The following is a 25,662-nucleotide window of genomic DNA, read 5'->3' on the forward strand; positions in this document are numbered from 1 at the left end:
CTTCCCACATGGCATGTGCTGTAGTTCCAGGGGATGTAACTAGTGGCCTCACACCTTAAGCAGGAGCTGTACCATTGAACACCTCCAGGCCCTAAAGGACATCTACATTTAGTGCCTAGGCTTGGGAAAGAAGAGTCTACAAGGGAGTGGAGTGATAGCATAGCAGGTAGGGCATTTGCCTTGCACGTGGCCGACCTGGATTTGATTCCTCCATCCCTCTAGGAGAGCCCAGCAAGCTACCAAAGGTATCTCGCCCACACGACAGAGCCTGGCAAGCTACCCGTGGTGTATTCGATATGCCAAAAACAGTAACAAACAAGTCTCACAATGGAGACATTATTGGTGCCCGCTCAAGCAAATCGATGAATAACGGGACGACAGTGCTACAAAGGCATGTAGTATGATCCCCAAGTGTGCATTTCATATTTTAGCTTTGGGGGACTCACAGTGGAATTCAACACACACACACAGAGATATGCATGTGTGCACACATGCACCCACACATGTACATGTCAGCACATAAACACATTGCAAGTGATTTTGAGAGGCAGAGAGAAGAGGCAGTGGTGAGAAGCAGCTGAATTCCAGGATGCTTGGAAGAAATGTTTGTGGCAGTAGGGAAGAGGGCAGTGGAGGAGGAAATGCAGAAAAAAGGGAGCTGATGAGACACTCTAAGTGAGGGAGTGACAGCAGCTGGTGAGAATAAAGGAGAAGAGAGTCAAAGATGAATCCCAAGTTTCAGGCCTTGGAGACAACAGATTGGCGGAAGCTGTGTGACATCTTTGAAGTTACACAGGTCTCATTTCAGGCGTCTTTTCTTTCTCTCCTTATTGAGAGTATGTTCTGTCAAGAGCTTAAGAGTCTCGGGCTGGGATTTGGTTTCCACTGGTGGACTGGTAAATTTTGACTTGTCAGTTCAGCCACAAATATTAGTCCTCACACTTGACAGCTTCCCAAAAAAAGGTAATTAAAGACAAAACCAGCCACAGCACATAAAACAACTCGTTTCCAAAGTTGACATGTCATTTTGGGTCCCCAAAGCTATTTTGAATTTGAACGTTAGAAATACATCTTTAAACTTCCACCAGAGTACAGAGTCTTTTGCCAGTCTGAAGAATGAATATAAAGTCGGCTTGAAAAAAATACCACAGAGGAAAATAGAGAGAACAGCTGGCCCTCTTACCAATTTCAGAGCAGGAAAGGAATTTCAGCAGAGCAGAAAAACAGCTTACTCTCATAAAAGAAAACAGCAGCAACAAAAAAATAATCCTTGCTGCGTATAGCCTTTTGCAGTTGTTTTCTGTCGAGTCTTAGATAGACACCAGCGGGCTAAACATTGTTTTGATACCCTTGCAACTGGCAGATTGCCTGCCAGAGGAAGTTGGAAACGAACTGACCAGTTTTATGCTTCCAGGTGGCACTTCAACCACATTTTCTGCACTGTTGTTATCAGACATTTAATTCCCTACAGAATATAGACCGGTGTTTTGATTCATAGGCCTTTTGCAGTGTCTTTCTGTTTCTGCTTTTCCGTTAGCCATATTAAGAAAAACAGGCAACTCAAGAAGCACTTTTTTTTTCTTTTTGGGTCACACCCAGCAATGCACAGGGGTTACTCCTGGCTTTGTACTCAGGAATTACTCCTGGCAGTGCTTGGGGGACCATATGGGATGCTGGGGATTGAACCCGGGTCTGCCGCGTGCAATGCAAATGCCCTACACACTGTGCTATGGCTCCGGCCCCCCAGGAAGCACTTTTGCAAATGTGAGTCTACCAGTAAAGTGTGTACTTTGAAAATAACCCAGCACACAGCGATAGACTCAGTTCAACATAAGACACAAGCCATTGGGATATGAACCTCAACAGAAATTTGTTGTAGAAAGGATCCTAGGAGGATTTGGTCCTGAAAGCAATTTAAAAAATAGCCCACCTAATTAATTTGGTATCCCAAGAGGAGGGAATAAAGAACCAGTGTTATTTCAAAGCTTTTTAGAATTTTTTGGTTATTGCCTAAAAGGATAGAGGGAGAAGAGTACAAAATTCATAGCTTTTTGTTGATCATAAATTTGGTGGCTATCCATATGTGACTTCTTTATCACAACTTTATGTAATATTAAATATCACATAGAAATGCTGAAGGAGGAAAAAAGGATGGAATGAAGGGAACTAATTTATAGTAGAGCCCTATGGAAGAAAGAGCATCAGCTGCTTTAACCTGCTCCTTCTCTTTGAGGGAACATCTGCAAACTATAATTAAGCAATTTTCATTTGTTTTTCTATTTCTTTTGTCATCACTAAATCACTACACTTAGGGAACAAATTGACAAATTATGAAACGCAGAAAACTGCTGGTTCAGTTGCAGAAGGAAATTTCCCCCCTCAAATTATGATGGATTTTGAGCTGATCAAGCCATTTTGTTTCAGATATATTAGCATAAATCTTCAGCTGTGGTTGTTACAATTCATGTTTATTCTACACATGAATATTTGGTCCGTAGATAATCATTTGTTTTCCGTGTCTGCTGTAGTTTAGGTGTAATTGGATAAGGAAAGAAAATGTATTTAAGTATTTACAACATTTTGAATTGCAATCATTAAATTTATTTCTGGCAGTATTTTTAATGCATAGTATTTTGTTACAATAAATATCTCTTCTAGTGTTTTTCTCCATTGAAGTAAGATATTTTGAGATGTTGTCAAATTTGATTTGTGTACAAATAAAAGCATTTTTGTCCTTTTATCTTGTCAACTTATGTATACTATAACATATTTTTATGCATACATATAAATCAGAGAGAGATATTTCTTAAGTCAGTAGAATTTTGAACTTTCTGTGTGTGGCGTGTGAGGGGTCGAACCCAGGACCTTATAGAGATCTAATTTTTACAAAAAACAAGTAGAGGACTACTTGTAACCAAATAAACTTTTGTGATGGCAACTACCAACCTTGAAGTCGTTGATTTAAACTATGTGAAATGGTTGCACTTTTGTTGCCTGTATATTTATATGAAATGTATTAAATCAGCTTGAGGTGTTGATTTTTCTTGTTGGTAAGTGTATCCCTACTTGAAGGAAAAGAGTGTCTCTCTACCCAGAAGGTCATACGATTGTATGCATCCCTTGATTCGATTGACTGGGCATATATTCTAATCTGGATGGTTTTAGCCGAATGTTATTTCAAGCCATTGAAATAGTACCATAATATTTTCTTTGAAATGGTCAGCTAAACCCAAAGGGTTGCAAACAGGAAACTTGATTTTAACCAGACTCATATTTTCCTACTACGAAACTGGAATCACAGCTGGTCTAGTATGAGATTTTTAGTGTTCTCTCTACAGCTTCCTCCACCTTGGGTTTGTTTGAATTGAGATCAATTGGAGTGAAACCTGTTAGCTCTCTATCCCTTAGCATCAGAAAGAACCGTTCCTGCATTTTCATGTGTTTTCTGGACTTAGCAAGCTTTTGTGTTAGATTTTATATGATTTGCTAGTTATAAAAGAAAAGCAGGGAGTCTGTAGATCAAATATTATATATTCTGTTTTCCTTCACCTATAAATGACACTTTTTTGTGACTTGTAGCCAGTCAGCTAATTTCTGGGTATTGGTTTTAGCCCTTAATTGGAGTGTCGTATTAATGTTGAAGTGATTTCAGGATTGGCTATGTTCCTGCTGTATCTTCGGCATTTAGCTGGCATCTGGGACTAGAAGATGAATGACACAGATTCCTCACTTGAACGTGTCACTCTTCATTTCTTTCTGTATGTTGGTATTCCAAAGGCTCCAAATATAAGGAAGCAGATTGCTTGCTTACAGTCTGTAGAGTTAGGGTTGATGGGTAAGGCGATGCTCACTACTTTTTATACAATACTGATAAAACCACATCCAGAATATGGCCCTAGGTTTGGGGGGTTTGATTTTAGGGTGAATAAACATTCTCTACCAGTTAAGAAAAGACAGTAAGAGCAATTTTCTATCTTTATGTTTTAGACCTTTTCATGAGGGATATTCTGGAGTGCCCTGAAAAAATGAGGAAATGTGAAAGAGATATGTATTACTTGTTGGCTCTGATATTGTTTTTATGTTGCACACTAGTGTATGAATTCTGGATTGTTACAAATTTCTGTAGGAGAGGTTCTTCTACCTGAGAAAGTTTTAAACTCCTAAGAAGCACTTGGGCTGGAGTGATAGCACAGTGGTTGGGCTTTTGCCTTTCACTCGGCCGACCCGTGTTCGATTCCTCCACCCCTCTTGGAGAGCCCGGCAAGCTACCGAGAGTATTGAGCCCGCTTGGCAGAGCCTGGCAAGTCACCCGTGCGTATTGGATATGCCAAAACCAATAAGTCTCTCAATGAGAGGCGTTACTGGTGCCCGCTCGAACAAATTGATGCGCAATGGGATGACAGTGACAAGAAAGAAGCACTTTTGAAGAAGACAAAAAAGAGAGTTGCTTCATATAACTTTCTCCAAATATATGTGAAGAAAAGATTAAGTTTTTTGTTGAAAGTTAAACAGAGGCATCTTTATGCAGACAAGCAAAAGAGTATAGTTTCAGGGCAAGGGGGACATTATTTTTGGTTGATAAGATTGACTTGTTGTTACCATTTTTGGTACATCAAATATGCCATAGATAGCTTGCCAGGCTCTGCTGTGTGGGCGGGATACTCTCGGTAGTTTGCTAGGCTCTCCGAGAGGGGCAGAGGAATCAACAAGTCTCACAATGGAGACATTACTGGTGCCCGCTCGAGCAAATCGATGAACAACTGGACAACAGTGCTACAGTGATAAGATTGAATTTTGTGAACAGTTTACAGTTATTATATTTCTCATTTTGTTTGGACAGGCCCAGTATATTGGAAAGGGCCAGTATATTCTGTCGTCTAGCTTAAAGCTCAGGAGATCTGGTCCAGGCGCTTATTAAGGCTGCTACTTGAGTGTCACTCAGGCTCTCTGAGTCTATAAATCAAGAATCTTTCTATCTGCATTGATTGTCTAGTATGCTTTTTTTTAAATTTTAATTTTTTAAATTAAGTCATCGTGCGATACACAGTTTCAAAACTGTTCATGATCAGGTTTCAGTCATGCAATGATCCAACATCCATCTCCATTAGTCTTCATTTCCCACCACCAGGTAGGGCGTTCGCCTTGCACACGGCCGAACCCAGGTTTGATTCCTCCGCCCCTCTCGGAGGGCCCGGCAAGCTACCCAGAGTATCTCACCTGCACGGCAGAGCCTGGCAAGCTACCCATGGCGTATTCGATATGCCAAAAACAGTAACAAGAAGTCTCACAGTGGAGACGTTATTGGTGGATGCTTGAGCAAATGGATGAACAATGGGACGACAGTCACAGTGACAGTTCCCACCACCAATGACACCATTTTCCCTCCCACCACCTCACCTCCCCCAGCCTGCCTCTATGGCAGGCACTTTCTGTCTCTGTCTCTGTCTCTCTTTCCCCCTTTCTGTGCACTGTGGTCTGCAACACATACTGAGAGGTTATCATGTTTGTTCTTTCAGCACCTACTTTCAGCACACAGTGTCTCATATATTTTTGATGAGAACCAGAGGAAATAGACAAAGGGTACTTGGCAAGTTTTAAAGAGTTACTGAAGGGTAATGGTGTTTTTTTTAAAATTTCTTTATTGGCTTTTTGGGGTCACACCTGGCAATGCCCGGTTACTTCTGGCTCTGCACTTAGGAGACTAGGGAAGCTGGGGATGGAACTCCGGTTGGCCAGATACAAGGCAAACACCCCACCCACTGAACTGTCACCCTGGCCCCAAGGGTAAAGGTTTTTGATTATGAGGCTTATGACTTAGAAGATATACATCAAGATGAATCATTGAAGAAATCTTAAATGTGCAATATAAAAATGTAAAATTCTGTCTATAGCATTAGTTATTTATATCCTATTCCTAGAAGTTACCAACCATGTATAGTAAAATAAGCCAGTTATATGTAGTAGAGTAAAACCAACAAGGTATAATATATAATACAGCATCTCTGTATAGTGTATTTATACAGTGTCCTTTTTGTCCGTTTTGCAGTGTTTGATGATACAGTTCAGGAACTAATGCTACACTGGCCTCTGGTGGATAGACTAAATATTATGCCTACACATAACCTTTAGGAAAAGGTATCTGCATGTTTTGACAAAAATAAGGTGTCAAATACCTTTTAACTTTTAAAGATTTAATTAAATTGTAAAGCACAATTTATATTTAGTGTTACATGACTAAATATACAAGTCCAAACACCCGCAGTATATGGATTATGAGGTCCAGATACCATAAGCATCATTTGGAAGTTCAGATATTAGCTACCAAGAGTATCCTGCCTGCACGGCAGAGCCTGGCAAGCTACCTGTGGCGTATTAGATATGCCAAAAACAGTAACAATAGGTCTCATTCCCCGGACCCTGAAAGAGCCTCCAATCCTTGGGGAAGACGAGTAAGGAGAGGCTGCTAAGATATCAGGGTTGAGTGTAATAGAGACGTTACTGGTGCCCTCTTGAGTAAGTCAACAAACAACAGGATGACAGTGACAGTGACAGTTACATGACCCCAACTTTCTATTTTCTTATTTTAATTGAAGTAGCATTGCATCAGAACCTTCATTTCAGGTGTTATCATGTGAAAAATCATGCATTAGGTAAAATTCAGCACATGTAGACATTATAGTGTTTCCCACTGAAACTCCAATTCTGTCCTTCACCATACAGTTGTCCCTTTTGTCCCAGTTGTACCCTTCTTCGTCTTCTCTTCTGGTAGCCATTACTTGGCCTTATAGTCTCAGTGTTGAATTTTGTTTTTTGTAGTTAATCTGTTTTCTCTAACTGCCATTTATGAGTGAACAGATCCTGCTTTCTAATTTTTAGGTCCTGTTTGGGGACTAATTTTTAGGTCCTTATTTTTTAGGTTCCTCTTGGGAAGATCACCTGGGTAGTCCTGAAAGTCCTGGTTGTAAACACTGACTATATATATGTTTATACATATGCTAATATGTCTAATATATACACACATATATACAGAAAATTACTGACAAAATGTAATATGTGTATAGATAAATATATTTCAGTAGCTGCATCTTTGTTCCCTTACTATTTATGGCCTCTGGATAAATTTTTATACTTGGAAGTGCTTGTTGAAAGATATGTAAAAATCTAAGGCCTTGGTTAAGTGAAACATTTCAAGGGGATAGAGTAGATATTTTTGGCTTTGTAGTAAAATCTTTGCCCACATAATTATTTCTTTTGGATAAATTCTGAGATGTGGAAATGTGGGCAGAAAGATAGGCACAATGTATGCATTTGGTGAGCATGAGTCATTAAATATGTTTCTGATAAACAGGGATCATGTCCTACACTTTTTGAGCCCCTCCTCTGGCCTCCCAGCCTAGCCAGTGTTAACCAAGAGTGGCTCACCGGTAGAAGGATGGGTATCAGTCTGTATTCTAGAATTAATTGTTACACATCCTTTGGAGAGGAGAATGGGTTTTTCTCCTTTCAGGAACTCTAAATTCCTGGGGGAGAGAGCCCAGCTTTCCCAAGTTTCTTTTTTAATGGGAAAAAATAGATTAATGAACAGCAGATGATTTCATCTAAATCTGAGGAAACAGGAACATATACAGTGAGTAGTCTGATTGTAAAGCTGTGACCCTACTGAAGGAAGTAAGATGGGTAGACCTTTGCAGCTTCAGTGGACAGATGCATTCCTCCCTCCGGTAGGAAGAAAAACCAGAATTCTGCAGTAGTCTGTTGATTCCATTTTACCATATTGTGACACTGCATAGACTTGAGTTAGTGATGGCGGTTCTTTCATAATCAAGAGGACACAAAATATCCCCTTGATTATGGACATAGGTCATAGGAAACCATTCACATGTCCATTGACTGGTGAATAGTAAAAAAAGATGGACATTAGTGCTTGAGAATGAAAAAGAGTGAAATATTTTTACATGGATGTATCCACAAGGAATTATCTCTTAACCATATTGTCCTAATCAAAGAAGTCAGGCATAAAGATAGTATCTCACCTGATTTTATTTATAAAGACAATATCTAGACAAGGCAGATCTGTTGATTTAAACCCATAGATTAGTGTCTGCCTGCAGTTGAAGCAGGGAGTAGCTGCAAATGAGGACTGAGGACCTTTTTAGCTCGAGGAAGATGATCTAAAATTTTTTAATGGTCGTAATGATAGCACACAAAACCTTTAGTTGGTACATTTAGAATGAACAGAATGTAAATTAGTCTTCAACAAAGGTATTCAGAGGCAATATTTTAGGATACACAGATTCTTACCCTAGTTCTTCACTGAAGGAGTATTCGGTTTTGTGAATCTGTATTTTGCTTAATAACTAAGAAAATCCTGTTTGGAAATGTTTCTTATTTAGAAAATACATGTTTTGGGGAACAGGTTTTCAAAGTTTTGAGGTGGAGGGATAGTAGAGTTGATTGAGTGTTTGCCTTGCACAGGGCAGACCTGGATTTAATCCCTGGCACCTCATATGGTCGCCCAAGTCCACCACCAGTGATGAGTTATCCCTGATGCAGAGAGAGGAGTAAGCCCTGAGCACCACTGGGTCTGGCCACCCAAACTAAACAAACAAACAAACAAAACAATTTAAGATTTAATTAATTAATTAATTAATTAATTAAATTTTTATTTTTTGCTTTTTGGGTCACACCCGGTGATGCACAGGGGTTACTCCTGGCTCTGCACTCAGGAATCTCCTGGTGGTGCTCAGGGGACCATTTGGGATGCTGGGAATCGAACCCGGGTTGGCTGCGTGCAAGGCAAACGCCCTCCCCGCTGTGCTATCACTCCAGCCCCAACAATTAAAGATTTAAATATGTGATTGTGATACAAAAAGAAGTGAACTTTTCAGGAATGACGAAGTATCTCTCAAATGTGGGCGTCATCACTAGCAGCTGTCCCTCTGCTAGCGGTTCAGGGAGTTAAAGGCCCCGTGCTCCAGCACGCACCTCCTCTGCTCCACGCTGAGCTGGTTCCCGTGGGTAGCCTTGTCCGATTCTGTTGAGAAGGTGAGCTTATCTGTAGGGCTAATATGGGTCCTCTCTCTGCATCCGAGTATGCTCCATTTGGCAGGGTGCAAGCTTGCTTTATTACTACTTCCACCGTCACAGAAATTGTGGAAAAACATAAGTGACCTAATGCATACCAAATTCCGCTAAAATAATAGTACAGATTGCAGTGGCAAGATAAGGTAAATATCTGAGGTTTCCAAAGAAAGGAAAGATAACCTAGGGGGGATAGCATTTTCGTTTCTTTTTCAGAAGCACTGAGCCCTCCTCTCAATTTATGAGCCCCCTTTTTTCTCTCTTAAATCCATTGCAGAGTCTCTCTGTACTTCTCACCTGGGTTATTACACTACTAGCTTTGTACTTGTGTGAACTCCTCTTAGCTCGGGTGCCGCTAGGAGTGATCACTCATTAACGGATGTTCGGATGTTTGTGGACTCTCTGGGCGGCTCTCTCTCGCCGCCCATGTTCGGTGCTCTCAAATTGCCTCCCCGTCTGGGATGGCCGTTGCTTTGGGCCAACGAAGGAGGAACCAGGGCTGAGCTGGTTGGTGATCAGTTGCCGTTTATTCCATCTCTGGTCTCTCCCCAACTTGCACCCAACTCTCTCCAACTCTCATGCTCTCCCAGCTCTCTCCACCCTCTGCTGTGTAATCCCTTGTAACTCTGTACCCCTTGCTCTGCCCCCAGCTCTCTAACTCTCACTCTCTCCCCAGCAACCACCTCTTCTCTAACCACGCCTCCCAAACCAAGCCTCCTCCCCACCCGCAAGAGCAGACAACATATTTATCAAGCCTTCCTGACCACCTGCAGCCCACGAGGGCAAAACAGCACTTAAGGTGTGTTTCTCCTCTCCTTAGACCAGTAACTTCATTAACATCTTAATTCTACTTCCTAATATTTGCCATTCTGTATGGGCACAGTCATAGACACATTTAAGCTTATAGGGCGACTCTCCTGGGGACGTCTCGCCAGACTCAGACTACAGTGCTCAGGCCAGATTAATCATTCCTAACCGTAGCAGGCTGGAGCGATAGCACAGCGGTAGGGCATTTGACTTCCACATAGCCAACCCAGGTTCGATTCCTCCACCCCTCTCGGAGGGCCCAGCAAGCTACTGAGAGTATCTCACCCACACGGCAGAGCCTGGCAAGCTACCCGTGGTGAATTTGATATGCCAAAAACAGTTACAACAAGTCTCATGATGGAGACATTACTGGTGCCCGCTCTAGCAAATCGATGAGCAATGGGATGACAGTGACAGTGATAGTAACCCTAGCAGGGTCTGAATCTAGTTATTACTTTGTCCTTATCCGTGCTCTTAACTTAATAGTTACGCATTGTGGCACTTTGGCCTGGCCCATTTCCATGCCAGGGTAGCTCACAGCTTGCCCTGGGTTCATCTAGTCCCTCGTTAGGACGCTGCTTTTGGGGAATCTAGGAAGTAAGGGCAAGTGAGGCTTAAGTCAAGAGAACACATGTCCAGGAGGTAGTATTATCTGGAGTCAATTAACTCCCTAGTTGCAGCTTTTCTTTTTAACTGTCTTCCTGTGTCCATCCTAAAGGGAATTGCTCTGAAGTCACTAACCATCCAAAGGACATTAAGGAGAAGAGAAAAACCATCTTTTTAAGTCAGCAGTCTAATCAGGAGGCAAAGGTAATTGACAGGTCGGGGGAGCAATCCACAAACCCAAGCTTCCTGCGGCCAGGGAGGAAGGGCAAACCAGTGTCATCCTATAGTACTGACTGTCACCAGTATCTCAACCACTGTGCTCTATTCTATCGATTGATCTCTTAGCCCAGCTCTGGCTGTGAATCCCGTGGCCCATGATAATGTCCAGTGTACCGCAGCCTTTCCAAATTATAGTATCAGGTTTGGTTGCAAGAGTGCTAATTGCCACCTTAACGTGGGGAGGTTTTACTCTGACTCAAGCCAGCTGCTTATAACTGCAATACAATTTTATTGAGGGATTCTGTGTCACAGAAATACAAGTAGCAGGAAATGCAATTCAAGTAGCAGGAAAGGGTGAAGTGGAGGCAGCACAAACCACTTGAAGGTGGAGGTTCAGGAGACAGGCGAGCTGACCAACAGCAGTGGAGGTCCAGAGAGGCCCTTCACAGCTGTGTCTTCCCAGAGAGGATGGTCCGTCGTAAGTAAGGGTTCTAGGTTCTGTGTTGAAGTTTTCAGACCATGGGTGGGGTCTAGAAAGCCTTTCATATCTGGCTTAATTTGATGCCCCCCCTTTTTTTTAATCCTATTTCAGAGGTGTGTTATCAGACTCCTTGTGAATTCTGATTTGGGTAAGGCATCTCCCACACCCAAGTCTTTCTGTTCTTGCCTTTTTTATCTCCACGAAGAGTGATAGCACATGACTGACTCACTGTCACCCACAGCTTTGCTGCAGAGGCTGCTGCTCCATCTCAGTGGCCCCACTTTTTTCATCAGGTGATTCTTTGTTTTTTTGGTTTTTTTTATTTTTCGCTTTTTGGGTCACACCCGATGATGATGCACAGGGGTTACTCCTGGCTCTGCACTCAGGAATTACTCCTGGTGGTGCTCAGGGGACCATTTGGGATGCTGGGAATTGAACGTGGGTCGGCTGCGTGCACGTCAAACGCCCTGCCCGCTGTGCTGTTGCTCCAACCCCCACATCATCATCTGGTTCTTACAGTGTCAATGCACATAGCACTTTGCTGGCACCAGGGTGGCATCAGCATATTATATATAACACACATGCCACTGAACTGCTGGGTGAGGTGATTCTTTACTCAGCCTCTGCGCCTTCTCCCCTTGTGTGCACGGTCTGTTTTCCCTCTCTCTCCAGGGCCACTCATTCATTCCTGTGCTTGCTGGTGGAAACTCTGTCTTCCCAAGCCCAGCTCAGACAACCCATTCTTTGGGGAAGCAGTTAGCGCGGCACCCAAACCAGTTGTGGTTTTTACCCATGCTTTGACTTGGTCCCTTTCTTCTACCGTCTGCCGTGGTGGTGTTCTGTCTTGGGGGTTTCTGTCCCCTGGCTTAACTTCTTTGTAAATTCTTTAAGAGACAGGGGCTTTGTCACCTTGCATGTAGTTGAAGTCTAGAATGAAAGTTTAGTTTCTTATCTTTTTCTTACTTTTTTGACTTAAAAAAAAATCCCCCCCCCCAATAATACCATTGGCCATTCCCTTACTTTTTTTTTTTTTTTTTTTTTTTTTGGCCTTTTTGGGTCACACCCGGCGATGCACAGGTGTTACTCCTGGCTCATCACTCAGGAATTACTCCTGGCGGTGCTTGGGAGACCATATGGGATGCTGGGATTCGAACCCTGGTTGGCCGCATGCAAGGCAAATGCCCTACCCGCTGTGCTATTGCTCCAGCCCCCCCCCTTACTTTTTTTGTAGCAAGCAATAAGAAGTCAATTTATTGTGTGCCAGCTAAGTGGGCAGATTTGGGTGCTGGGAGAGTAACATTGGAGGAAAGAAGGTCACATGGGTGGTGGTGTTGCTGGGGGCTCTCTAAAGGGGGAGCGAGGGAGGTAGACCTGAGGACAGAATGCTTCACCCTTCTGCTTGGGGAAATGCCTGGCTTGGGTGAGGACGGGTAAAGTCTGCCATTTCCTGAAATGGACGTTCATGTCCCACATGCATTTCAAGGGAGCCATGAAGTTATGCCTGGGGCCCACTTGTTCTGCACAATGTGAAAGTTGATCCCCATCATCCTGTTTCTGGGGAAGCAGTGGATGAAGACTGAAAGGAGGAATTGGCTCTCTGCAGGAAGGGAAAGGCAGTCCCCACCTTGGCACAGGCATTCCGGGTCTGCCGCCTTCCCTCACGGAAAGGCATTTCAGGAGGCTGCAGCAATGGGATGGAAGTTAATGTTAATTGAGAGACACTGACTGGAATGACGTGAGGGGAGAGAGAGAGAGGAAGAACGTGTTCGAGAGAGAACAGGGCCTTCTGCAGAGTGCAAAGTAGTAGAGACCGAGGCAAGCAAGCGAGCCAGTGCCACTCCCGAGAGAACACAGACTTGGAAAGCAAACCTCTTCACTTATTTTCTTATTGAGTGATCTGTTTTTTTCAGTGCCGTGTAAGACTTTAAATGTTTCCATGTTTTAGGGTGTCGACGTGTTTTAGTCTGACTACTCGGTGCTCACTACCAGTGAATGTGATAATTCACGGGACCCTTCCACCATTCTCGCCCTCTCCCTCCCCTTCTTGGTAAGCTCAGCTCTGTGGTCAGATTCCAAAGGCTTCTTTTTTTATTGGCACCGTCTGCTCCCTTGCTTGGGTTATTTACATACTACATCTAAGTGTCACCCTTCAGTATCATTCTCCTCCTACCGTATTTTGCTTAGCAAGTTCCCCTCCGGATCCATCCATGTTGTAGTAAAAGGTGAGATTTCATCTTTCCTAATAGCTGAATATAAACCTGGGACGGGATAACTTGTAGAACTCTACCACCAAGGTAGATTTTCTTCCTGAAAATAAACTTGTCTCCACTTCACTCCTTCTTCACATTTTTTCTCCCCGTAAGTGCTTGCCACTTAGACATTTCAGATTTTCAACTTATTGTTATTGTGTCCCTCTTCTTGGCTTTTTACACACAATTTTTTTTTGTTTGTTTGTTTCTTTCCGGGCCTGGGCCTTGTGCATTTGTGTCTTGGCAGTTTGAGAGCTATGACTATGAATAATGAGTCAATTATCATCCAGCCTCGGGGAAAGCACAATTATTCCCGACTGGCCGGGCTGAGGTAATCCTCTCCTCCCTGTGCCCTTTCAAATGAAGAACATAAAACAGTTGGAATTCGGAGCATTGCGAAGGGAATTGAGAGAAAACATTTGTCTGCTGAATTTAGCTTCTTTGGATTTATTCTGATTTATGATTGATTGGTTTTTAAATTGCTTATTTAATCCTAACGACTGTCGCTCCGGGGGAGGCCAGATACCAAGGCGCCTGTGATCAAGGAGCAGTGGAGTGAAGTAGTTTGGCTGGACAAATCAAGAGCAAATATTATTGTCCAGAGAAACATCGCTCTAGGCGAGGAGTATAATGTGGAAATCACCCCCTGACTTTCAAAGTACCCAACCTTGTTATAAGCATGATTGCTTATCCCCTACTCTCTTTGCAGAAGGCTATTTGCCACTGCCTGCTGTTGCACAGAATTTCCCCCCATGAATGTTTCCTTTCCTTCTTGCAACAGTCAATATCTATTTGTGACGGGGAGCATGTTCCTGATTTATATTGCTATTGACCGTGGTGCAGAAGAACAAGCACACAGAGGTTGCTAGCAGGCTTTGGCCGGGAAATCTGGGGATATTTGGAGTGATCTGTGCAGGGGTGAGGGGGCTTCTTGGCGTGATGGGGAATTTGGCTTTGGTGTGGGTGAATCAGAATCTTGAAGTTACATTCAAAATTGAGTTATCTGAAAGTGACTGAGAGCTTTCATCAGGCAGATGTCAATCAGTATGTGATTAGTGCTAGAATTTATCAAGGCATCTTCCTCCCTCCCTCCCTCCCTCCCTCCCTTCCCTCCCTCCCTCCCTTCCTCCCTTCCTCCCTCCCTCCCTTCCCCCCTTCCTCCCTCCCTTCCTTCCTTCCTTCCTTCCTTCCTTCCTTCCTTCCTTCCTTCCTTCCTTCCTTCCTTCCTTCCTTCCTTCCTTCCTTCCTTCCTTCCTTCCTCCCTTCCTCCCTCCCTTCCTCCCTTCCTCCCTTCCTCCCTCCCTCCCTTCCCTCCCTCCCTCCTTCCTTCCTTCCTTCCTTCCTTCCTTCCTTCCTTCCTTCCTTCCTTCCTTCCTTCCTTCCTTCCTTCCTTCCTTCCTTCCTCCCTTCCTCCCTTCCTCCCTTCCCTCCCTCCCTCCTTCCTTCCTTCCTTCCTTCCTTCCTTCCTTCCTTCCTTCCTTCCTTCCTTCCTTCCTTCCTTCCTTCCTTCCTTCCTTCCTTCCTTCCTCCCTTCCTCCCTTCCTCCCTTCCTCCCTCCCTCCCTCCTTCCCTCCTTCCTTCCTTCCTTCCTTCCTTCCTTCCTTCCTTCCTTCCTTCCTTCCTTCCTTCCTTCCTTCCTTCCTTCCTTCCTTCCTCCCTTCCTCCCTCCCTTCCTCCCTTCCTCCCTTCCTCCCTTCCTCCCTCCCTCCCTTCCCTCCCTCCCTCCCTCCCTCCTTCCCTCCTTCCTTCCTTCCTTCCTTCCTTCCTTCCTTCCTTCCTTCCTTCCTTCCTTCCTTCCTTCCTCCCTTCCTCCCTTCCTCCCTTCCTCCCTTCCTCCCTTCCTCCCTTCCCTCCCTCCCTCCCTCCCTCCTTCCTTCCTTCCTTCCTTCCTTCCTTCCTTCCTTCCTTCCTTCCTTCCTTCCTTCCTTCCTTCCTTCCTCCCTTCCTCCCTTCCTCCCTTCCTCCCTTCCCCCCTTCCTCCCTTCCTCCCTTCCCCCCTTCCCTCCTTCCTTCCCCCCTTCCTTCCCTCCCTCCCTCCCTCCCTCCCTCCCTCCCTCCCTCCCTCCCTCCTTCCTTCCTTCCTTCTTTCCTTCCTTCCTTCCTTCCTTCCTTCCTTCCTTCCTTCCTTCCTTCCTTCCTTCCTTCCTTCCTTCCTTCCTTCCTTCCTTCCTTCCCTTATTTCCGTCCTTTCTTCATGAGGGGAGGTGCTTTCAAATAAAGGGACTCAATGACGACTCCTGGCTCTCCTCGGCCCACATAGCTGGTGGTTCAGTACTCTACCCGGCAGGGTGATGGTGCTCAGCCCTTGTGGTGCTGGGGACCACCTGGCCATTCTAGGAGTGTGCAGGGACGACCAGGGCCACCGGGGCAGTGCTGTGGGGTAGAGCATTGGTATTTTCAGCTTTTTCAAGGAGTGCAACCTTTTTCTTTGGCCTGAAATTAGACATTGTAGGTATAGTTGGTGGCCTTGTAAGGGAGATCTGTTGGAAGCTTGTCTGGTATCAAAAGAAAATTGAAATTCCACTGCTTCAGAATAATGAAACCTTTAGAAAAAACCCCTTTGTTTCATCTATATTGAAGTTTTGACTCAGAAATGCCCAAAGAAACGCTCTTTCAGGTCTCAATAACCTACTTGTTCTCTGAAATATTGCTGTCAGATTTCTAAAGTGTATTATGTCTGACACTTATTTCAAAGCAAGAAACATTAGGGATAAGATGAAACAGTAGAAAAGGGCTCTGATGAAAAACAGAAACAGAAGAAGATGAGACAGACCCTTGGGTGGCACTTTCGGAGTGCCACCAGGACAGCTCTGGGAAGCAGCAGCTGGCTCCACAATCAGCCTTTTGGCCACTTCGGATTCTGGACTGCACCATTTTCTGCCTTTTTGACACTGTCATATTGGAAAAGAACTTTTTTTCCCCATCTCATTCTGCCTAGAGGTATTATTTGCTGTTTTTAAACAAGTTATAAAAGCCTGGAGCTTTTATACAGTGGGTAGGGCACTTGTTTTTCATATGCCCGATCCAGGTTCAATCTCTAGCACCTGAGCCCCACCAGGAGCGACCCCTGAGTGCAGAGCCAGGGGTAAGCCCTGAGCACTTCCAGGTGCGGATAAAATCCTTCATAAGAAGCATTTCTAGATCTTTGGAGTGATGTACTCTATTTTTGTAAGGTATAGGAAGAAGGAGCTCAAAGAAAGAGAAAGAGTGTGAGAGAGGAAGATATTGATCTCCTTTCCTAAATCTTCTGATAATTTTTTAAAATGAAAGCTTCATGCTTACAGAAGGAAGAAGTTTCAAAAGAGTGAGCCAGAAATTTTGTTAGGTATGGGACACCCAATATCAATTCAACATCAGCATCAGCAGCTGGACATTCATTATACATAGTTTTTTTTTTTTATTTTGAAGGAATCTCATCTGATTATCTGTCAAATCACCTGCCTCTTTCATTGCAGATGGAGGGGTGCATTGAGTGATTATGAGAACAAATTGAATCCATCCTTTCGAAACATCTGTTCTTCCCAGACATCACTGTGCTCTTCAAGTATTCATGTCAATAGATTATTATAGCTGAGTTATGCTGAGTATATAGTATTTTCTTAGTAAGTACTGGATTTAGATTGTACTAGACATAATGGACAGGCAGGGATGACAGGAGCAGCTGAGCCTGCTCCTTTTTGTATTAAACAGGGCACTAAGGAGGAGCAGGTCCTCACAGGAGGTACTGCCTCTTCCTTAGGTGGAGTTGTAGGAGCTCTGTTCTGCAGATTACCCCCCTTCTCAAGCAGCTCCAGGACCCTCTTGCTCTGCCCTGCCTCCACTTGTTATCTGGTGCTGGTGTTGATTAGGGAACAGCTCTATTGTGGCTGTAAATGAGCAAGGCGTGAGCAGGATGAATCCTAAAATGATTCCTAACTTGTCTTCTGTCGTGCTGTTTATTGCAGTAGCAACCGTCTCCCTGCCTAACCCACAGAAACCCCTGCTGCTCTGTCTCCAGTAACCAAGGCCAGTGCTTTATGCTCAAGTTTTTTGGAATTTGTGGAGGCCAACGCAGGGGTTACCCTCCTAGTAGTAACTAATTACGCATCATGAAGCTCCCGCAGGAGGGAATCGGGAGAGCTGGCCTGTTGTGCTTGTAGTTATCAGCTAATATAATCCTTTTAGAGAGAATGATGCGTTCAATGTTTGTATTTTCCCTCCCTGTCTTAATAAGTTAACAGTGGATTATTGTCTTGTTTTACCTCTTCTCCCCACTTGTATTTCTGTGTCAGTGTTCTATAGAGATCTCTACCAGTCTTAATTCTACCAATGACCCAGCGTTCAGAATCAAACAAAGGATTCCAACTGGACAGTCCCAGGTTGTGACGATCAGATCAAGGGTCTCACCAGTACGGGTACCATAGAACTATTAACTCAAGAGAAACACTTGTGACTGCCCTACTGTATCAGGCTATCACTTCATCCCCTCAGTGGGAAGCCTGCTTAAGCAGCTCATGGATTAAGTATTCTCTGTGTCTCTGGAAACACTCGTGTTGGAGCATTTGGAAGAGCCAAACAAGGGTTCCCCAACCTGGCAATACTTTGACTTTGGCCACTTGGTCCATCTGAACCCCTCTGTCACTTTTTTTGTGGTTTCTGTCTTTGCTCTTTTTGCTTGTCGCAAGGGAGTTCTACTTTCGGAATATACTTAGTTCATCTTAGCTAAGAACTTGGTCCGTGGTTCGTCTAGTACTATTGCAAACACTCACACTTTGTCTCCTCTCTGAAATTTCTCTGCTGATTCTTCGTTCTCTGAGGCCCTTTTCCTTTCATACGGACTGTTAGATTTAAGTGGCATAGCTTAATGGTTAGGAGTGTGGATTTTTAGTAGAAAACCTGGGTTCAGATCCCCACATGGCTACTTAACAGCATGCACAAATTAAGCAACCTGTTTGTAGATCTTGGGTTTCTTCGCTGTAAATGGGATCTAAGGATATCTGTGTAATGGCAAAATCAGTGAGTGAGCATGGCAGGCGGTGGCAGTGTCTCTCTCGCTCGCCACGGGCCTTCGGTGGCCACAAGCCACTTCCCCCACCCACGCCTGCATCCGCCACCGCCAACAGAGGCATGAAGGAGGGAACAGGGCCACCAGGCTGGTTAGTGAGCAGTTGCTGTTTATTCCATTCTCCCCGCGCGCCTGTTCCAGTGTCACTCGGCCCCCCATTCCAGTCTCACACTGCTCTCATTCCCGTCTCCTCCTGTCCCCTGTGCCAGTCTCTCTGCGCTCCATCTCGCAGCCTCCCGCAGTCTCCATCTAGCCCCAATCTCCAAGCCTCGGGGGTAGCAACCACCCAGGTGACACAGCAGCACAACCAACTGACGGAAAGGCCCTTCCTTCTGGGGAGGCTCTGCTCAAGATCTCCTACAGCCGGGAGATCCCCTCAAGGGCCAAATACCAGCCAGGAGTGTGTTTCTCCTTTCCTTAGTCCAACAACCATTTCAACATTCATCTTAATTCTATTTCTTAATATTATTCATTTTGTGTGGACACAGTAAGAGATACATTAAGCTTGTAGGATGGCTCTCCTGGGGACATCTGGCTATAGGTCCCAGACTACAGTGCTCAGGCCAGATTAGTCTTTCCTGACCCTAGCAGGATCCTAATCCAGTTGTTACTCTTTGGATCATGAAAGAATTTGTCCATGACCACGCTTTTAACTTACAGTTAAGTGTTATGGCACTTGGCCTGGCCCGTTTTGATGCCAGGGTAGCTTACAGCTTGCCCTGGGTCCATCCTGTCCCTTGTTGGGACACTGTGTTAGGGGTGCTAGAAAGTAAGGGCTGGAGCGATAGCGCAGCAGGTAGGGTGTTTGCCTTTCACACAGCTGACCCAGGTTTGATTCCTCTGTCCCTCTCGGAGAACCCGGCAAGCTACTGAGAGTATCTTGTCTGCACGGCAGAGTCTGGCAAACTACCTGTGGCGTATTCGATATGCCAAAAACAGTAACAACAAGTCTCACAATGGAGATGTTACTGGTGCCTGCTCAAGCAAATCGATGAGCAACAGGATGACTGTGACAGTGACAGTGACAGGAAGTAAGGGCAGCCGAGACTTAAGTCAAGAAAACAGATGCCGAGGAGTGAATATCATTCGGAGCCAATTAACTCCCAAGTTACAAAAGCATAGCATTAACTGTCTTTCTGTGTCTCTACAAAAAAGGACATTACTCTGAAGTTAGCTATGCAAAAGAACATAAGGGAAGGAGAAAAGCAGTATTTCACTTACAGATACAAAATCAGAGATTTCTAAGGAATTTGACTTTACAGTCACAAGTACTGCTCAGGGGAAAATGGTGGTTAACTGGTTGGGGAAGAGAGCACAGAGAAAAGGTAAAAGATAAACACAGAGGAATGGGAATGCCTCAGGAGCACTGTGATGGGTGTAACCCGATAAACCTAAGCTGCCTGAAGCCAGGAGAAATGACATAGCAATGTTATCCTACAGATACCTACCTCTAGTATTCTCTTGAGGCTTAACTGAGATGTCAGAGATGCTTATAAAAAGTATCACTGATTTTAATATTACTTGTTTTAATACTGTGGTTTTATTAGGGTTTTCCAAAGTGGATGATACCACTTCCCATGGACTCTGGAATTATATATGTATGGGGGCAGGGTGTAGCTTATGTGCAGTTGGGGGTTAACTTTTCTTTCTTTCTTTCTTGAATGAATATATTCAGGAGGGCACAGAGTAATTAATATTTTTTCTAAAAAGAGGGCAGTAGCTAAATTTGTGAGCTTCTGTTTTACACAAAGTAATGACATTAAAAATAATTTGTGGTTTAAAGTATGGTTCCAGAATAATTTATTATTGTTTGCCTCTAGCTTTGATAATTTAGTTTACATTTGTAGCACCTTCTGGTACAGTCCTCTCACTGTTTTAAAGGGCAACATGGCCAAAGTGTAATGAATTATCTCTCATCCAGATTTATATCTGACACTTCTAGAGTGGCATCATGGTATAACTTTCTTAGCCCACTAATTGGACAAATTTGAGATTTTTCCTTATTCTAAAAAGAAATCATGACTATCCAAATTTAGTACAAAAGTTTTCATTACTTTTTACCATAATAGTAACAGTATACTTTTTCTTTTTTTTTTTTGCTTTTGGGTCACACCTGGTGATGCGCAGGGGTTACTCCTGGCCTATGCACTCAGGAATTACTCCTGGTGGTGCTCAGGGGACCATATGAGATGCTAGGAATTGAACCCTGGTTTGTCATGTGTGTAAGGCAAATGCCCTATCCGCTGTATTGTTCCCGCCCCAAACAGTATAATTTGATATGATTTAAACATGTGTGTGTATGTAATGATTAGATAGCTTATGAAAAAATTTAATAGGATTTTCTGTCATTTAGGATTATGAGTGATTTTTAAATAGTTGTTATTTTCTCTTACAAATTTTCTAAAATCATTTGAACATATAAGGAGAAAAAATGCTTTCATATAAAGGAAAAAATCGCTAAAATATTAGGGGAAATAGGATAGGTATTCTCTAATAAATATGTAAATGCTATGCTGTCCTTTTAACAACAGTTAAATATAATGCTTGGTATATAATAAGCTCATAGTATGTATTTTTAGAACAGTATGTGAAATAATATTATATTTCCTAGCATTTTAGAAAGACCTTTGTAAAGTTAAGAGTGCATAGTTCCTCAGGCATTAATTTTATACATTTCTTTGAAAATATTTGGGGGTCGTGAAGAAATACTGTTAATAAAGAAAAAATAATTTAGACTGAATGTTGCAGATTCTTTTTAATACTATGTAACTTACCATTTCAGAGGATAATGTGATCCAGAGAAGAGTCACTGGATCTGACTATTCAGAAAGCTTATTTACAACAAGAAAATCAGCTCATGATAATGAATCAGAGGACCACCATCTGAGAAATAAAACCATTTTTCTGCATACTTCATCACAATGTTCAGAAGAGGAACAGGTGATGCTGTAGTGTATTTAAATAAATAGTCTGAGAGGAGGGGGGAACTCAATTAAAACAGCATACATTTAAAAGTAGAGAGGGTTGTAGATAGTGGACCAAACATGATGACCTCTCAGTGTCTGTGCTGCAAGCCATAATGCCCAAAAGTAGAGAGAGAGTATGGGGAATATTGTCTGCCATGGAGGCAGGGGGAGTGGGGGAAAGGGGGGGGTACACCAGGGATATTGGTGGTGGGGAATGTGCACTGGTGGAGGGATGGGTGTTTGATCATTGTGAGATTATAACCCAAACACGAAAGCTTGTAACTATCTCACGGTGATTCAATAAAATTTAAAAAAATTTAAAAAAGAAGTGAGAGGGTTGGAGAGTTAATAGATCAGGCAGCACCTACCGTGCACACGGCCCATCTGACCCCATCCCAAGCATTCCTTAGAGTGCCCCCAACCCCCCCAGGAGTGAGCTCTGAGCTTGGAACCAGGAGTCAGCCCAGAGCACTCCCTCCCTAAACAACGACAGTAAAAGAGATACTACTGCATGCATAGCAAGCGCCCTACCTGGGTTTGATTCCCACCACTGCTGGTTGAGGAACCTCCCTCTGGCCTCCAGTACCACTGGGTGTGGCCCTGAGACCCAGCATCACAAGGCTGAACATTCTCCAGACCAGTTGGTCACGAACTGTGGCCTCTCCCATTCCTCTTACCTGCGAACACTGCTTAGGAATGTGCCCGCCCCAACAACCCTCTCCTCCAACGAGACAGCCTGTAAGAGCCAGATATTGAACTGTTACTGGGTCAGTAACTCAGACTCCTAATTTTAGAAATGTGTAGGCTAGTCAAGTTTTATTGAAAATCATCATTATGTTTCATGGTTTCACCAGCCACAGTTTATGATGGTAACTTTGGGTTTGTCCCCAGTTTTTTGTCAAAAACTTCTTGGGATCTGACATTACACAACCTTCTTGGATGTGTTTTCAGCGGTGTATCATCTGTTAGGGACAGAGTTTGTTATTTTTATTTTTTTCCCAAAGAACTCCCTGTTCAAAATTTACCTTTAATCTGTCCAGGGGGTTAATCTTTTTCAAATTTAAAGTAGAATTTGTTATCATGGTTATCTAAGTTTTAGCCAATAAATGTTGGATGTTATCTTTTCTAATTTTATTTCAAGATTTTATGTGTTCAGTGTTTTTAACAGAATGTTTTAAAGATGTTTTAAATACTTTCAGTGTTTTTTTTTTTTTTACAGAATGCTTATTTTACTTTTTTTTGTCATTTGAGATTCTACCTTCTACTTCATCATTCTACCATGTGATAATAGAGATAAGCTCTTGTTGACAATGTTATTCAGCTGGGAGCTATATTTGTACTCCCCCATCCCCCCCAGGACATTTTCGGTGGTCACAGTTTTAAAAAATCTCATAAATGGGGACACAGCTTGAGACAAGAGTCCCAAGTGATAGGACAGGGAGATACAGCTCGGAAAGGAGCCACAGTTGGAAAAAGATTGAGAAATATTAGTTTATGAGACCGTCATTTTAGGAAAGAAACAAAACAATCTGTGTTAGATATATGAGTCTCATCTCTAGCAGAGACCTAAATTTCTATAATACTAGAACTTAACTTCCAGTGAGATGAATAGATTCACTCTCTACTGGCAACCTTTGGCAAATTGGAAGTATATTATTTGTGAAATTTATAACCATCATGTGAGAGGCAAAGAAATGTTTGATGGTATTATTTTATCGTTAACTTGAAAACACGTTAGTATTTTTACTTGACCTTCAGGGGTTCCTGGGGAAAGAATAAAAGGTGGGGGTATTGTGGTGGGAAGCATTTTCATTTGGAAATATAAAGGTTAGCAATCTGTTATAGCATGGATGAGAACAGAAGTAGAAATTCCGAAAACTTCCCTGACCATTCTGCTGACTTGAACCTGGCCCATTATGCACAGCTCATTCCCAGAAACCAGGAGGCTAATTCTGTCTTCCGAAGGACTTATAAGATCAGCTCACACACACACACACACACACACACAAATACACACACATATATAAAATGAAACAATATATATACACATATATACATACATGTATATATACATATATACATTCATGTATATATGTATATATATTGTTTCATTTTAACTGTCAATAAGATATCCTCACTGTTTTGGGTTTTCATTTTTTTCCCCTATTTTTTCAGATAGTCCTGGACGAAAGTCAGAAAGTTGGCGGTTCCTTACATGGTGATACGAATCAGACAGGAAAGAGAATGGTAAGTGATGATTCAATTTTATTCCTTAGCCAAAACAAACAAACAAACAAACAAAAACCAAACCTGTCCAGATTCAAGGAACTCAGCAGCTTCCCCTTTGGGTTCCTCAGAAGCTGGACCACTAATCACACTTCAGACAGATTGATAGGAGAAAAAAATAATCTAAAGGCAGTTTAATATGTACTTCCTGTGAACATGTGTACCTCCTGGGAGAGACAGTGACACCGAGTCACTCACCACGTTTGGTTACTTGACCACTTTTAAACAGCTTAGCTAGCTCTGAGGCCATTGGGAAGGAGAAAGAGATGGTCAGGGTTATAAGTTTTCAGAGAAGGCACAATGAGCAAAGGTATGCAGATCCGAGTTCAGCTCTCCCTTAGGATTAAAGGGATGGCCAGCAGACCCTCCTGACAGTAAAGCACTGGCCTTGCCCCCAGCTGACTCTCAATCCCCTGCACCACCTATTGGTCCCCCAGAGACCTTTGTAAGTGATCCCCAGTACAGAGACAGAAATAAGCCCTCTGCACAGCTGGATGTGGCCCCCAAACAAAAACAAAACAAAAGAGACATTTTCAAAGCCCCTCACAGGAATTCAGTCTTTTGTTTTGTTTTGTTTTGTTTTTCTTTTTGGGTCACACCCTGCGGTGCAGAGGGGTTACTCCTGGGTCTGCACTCAGGAATTACACCTGGCGGTGCTCAGGGGACCATATGGGATGCTGGGAATTGAACCTGGGTCGGCCACGTGCAAGGCAAATGCCCTACCTGCTGTGCTATCACTCTAGCCCTGGAATTCAGTCTTTTGCCAAAGAAAAAGGTGTGTTTTGGGATGGCAAATTTTTGCTCCCCTACAAAACCTTAAAATTTATGATCTCTCATACAGTGATGGAGAATTTAGCAGCTTTTCTTGAGTGAGTGTGTGTGTGTTTGTGTGTGTATGTGTGTGTGTGTCTGCATGTTCTTTTTTTTAAATTAGTGTTTCAGAAACTTAACCTGTCTTTGGTTAGATCTGGTTTCTGGAATATGTTCCTTTTTTTCCCTCAAACCTTAACAAATTGACAAGGGAATTTGATAGAGAAACGGGACTTTACCATTGAGAGAAAATACTGGTGAGGGGAATTCCAGTCTTCAAGATTCTCTGATCTCAGATCTCTGAAACCCATCATATGGAAGATAAATTTTTTCTGTCACTTGGATGTCAAGAAATAACTGTATTCCATGCTCACGAGCAGGGAAAGCTACTTACCATGTTTAATTCTTATGTACTAGCCGTGGTCTGCCAAGTAGTGCTGGAGGAAGACCCAGGCTGTCTTTTGAATTCCAATTATGAGAGCTAAATTTGTAATTTTAAGGCATTTTGTTATGCACATGTTTTAGGTCATGAGCATAAAAGGCGTTTTTGATATTATGCCTCTACTAGGCCTCCCTCCTACCAGTGGGGGAATCATTTTCTTATTTACCCTCTGATATTCACTCAGAGATGAATTAGTTCTTGTCTGAAATGTTACCATTTGGTTAATCTAAAATGTCTCATTGTCAGCTTGCAGTGGAAAGCAGTAATCCAGAAGGAATAGTTTTTTCATTGAAATGCTGCAATTGTGTCGGTAAAGGTCATTTGCTCCGCTTTTTACCTTTGAAGTAATTTTCAGTTTTATTTGCTCGAAAGAGGCAACACATGATTTTTTTGCCCTGCTTACCTCTCTTGTGATTTACTTGGGGCAGGATGATTCTGTTTTGAATGAACTTTTCTCTCCTGCCTTTTTAGTCTCTCCTCTATAGCTCTTTTAAGTGCAAAGCACACAGTTATGATTATAGTTAGACCAGCGACCACTTTTTGCTTGAGACAAAAAGGCAGGGAGAGGAAAACAAAAAATCCAAGGCCCTGCTTTGGTTGTCTTGGTGGCCACAGTTTATATTCCGGGAGAGAATTTGGAACGAAGTCCGTTTTCAACAGCTCCACAGGCT

The 25,662-nt window shown here is 43.1% G+C and overlaps 1 protein-coding gene across 3 annotated transcripts in view; it reads left to right on the top strand.

Annotated features, from left to right (window-relative positions):
- IFTAP (intraflagellar transport associated protein) overlaps positions 1 to 25,662 on the top strand; it is a 77,384-nt gene that overhangs the window by 25,423 nt on the left and 26,299 nt on the right. For all 3 annotated transcript variants that reach the window (XM_055143116.1, XM_055143117.1, XM_055143118.1), the window contains 2 exons: positions 21,270 to 21,427; positions 23,629 to 23,700. In XM_055143116.1, the coding sequence (XP_054999091.1) occupies positions 21,270 to 21,427; positions 23,629 to 23,700 (230 nt within the window). The remainder of the gene's footprint in view (positions 1 to 21,269; positions 21,428 to 23,628; positions 23,701 to 25,662) is intronic.

Source organism: Sorex araneus, chromosome 6, assembly GCF_027595985.1.
Source record: "Sorex araneus isolate mSorAra2 chromosome 6, mSorAra2.pri, whole genome shotgun sequence".
Classification (NCBI taxonomy): domain Eukaryota; kingdom Metazoa; phylum Chordata; class Mammalia; order Eulipotyphla; family Soricidae; genus Sorex; species Sorex araneus.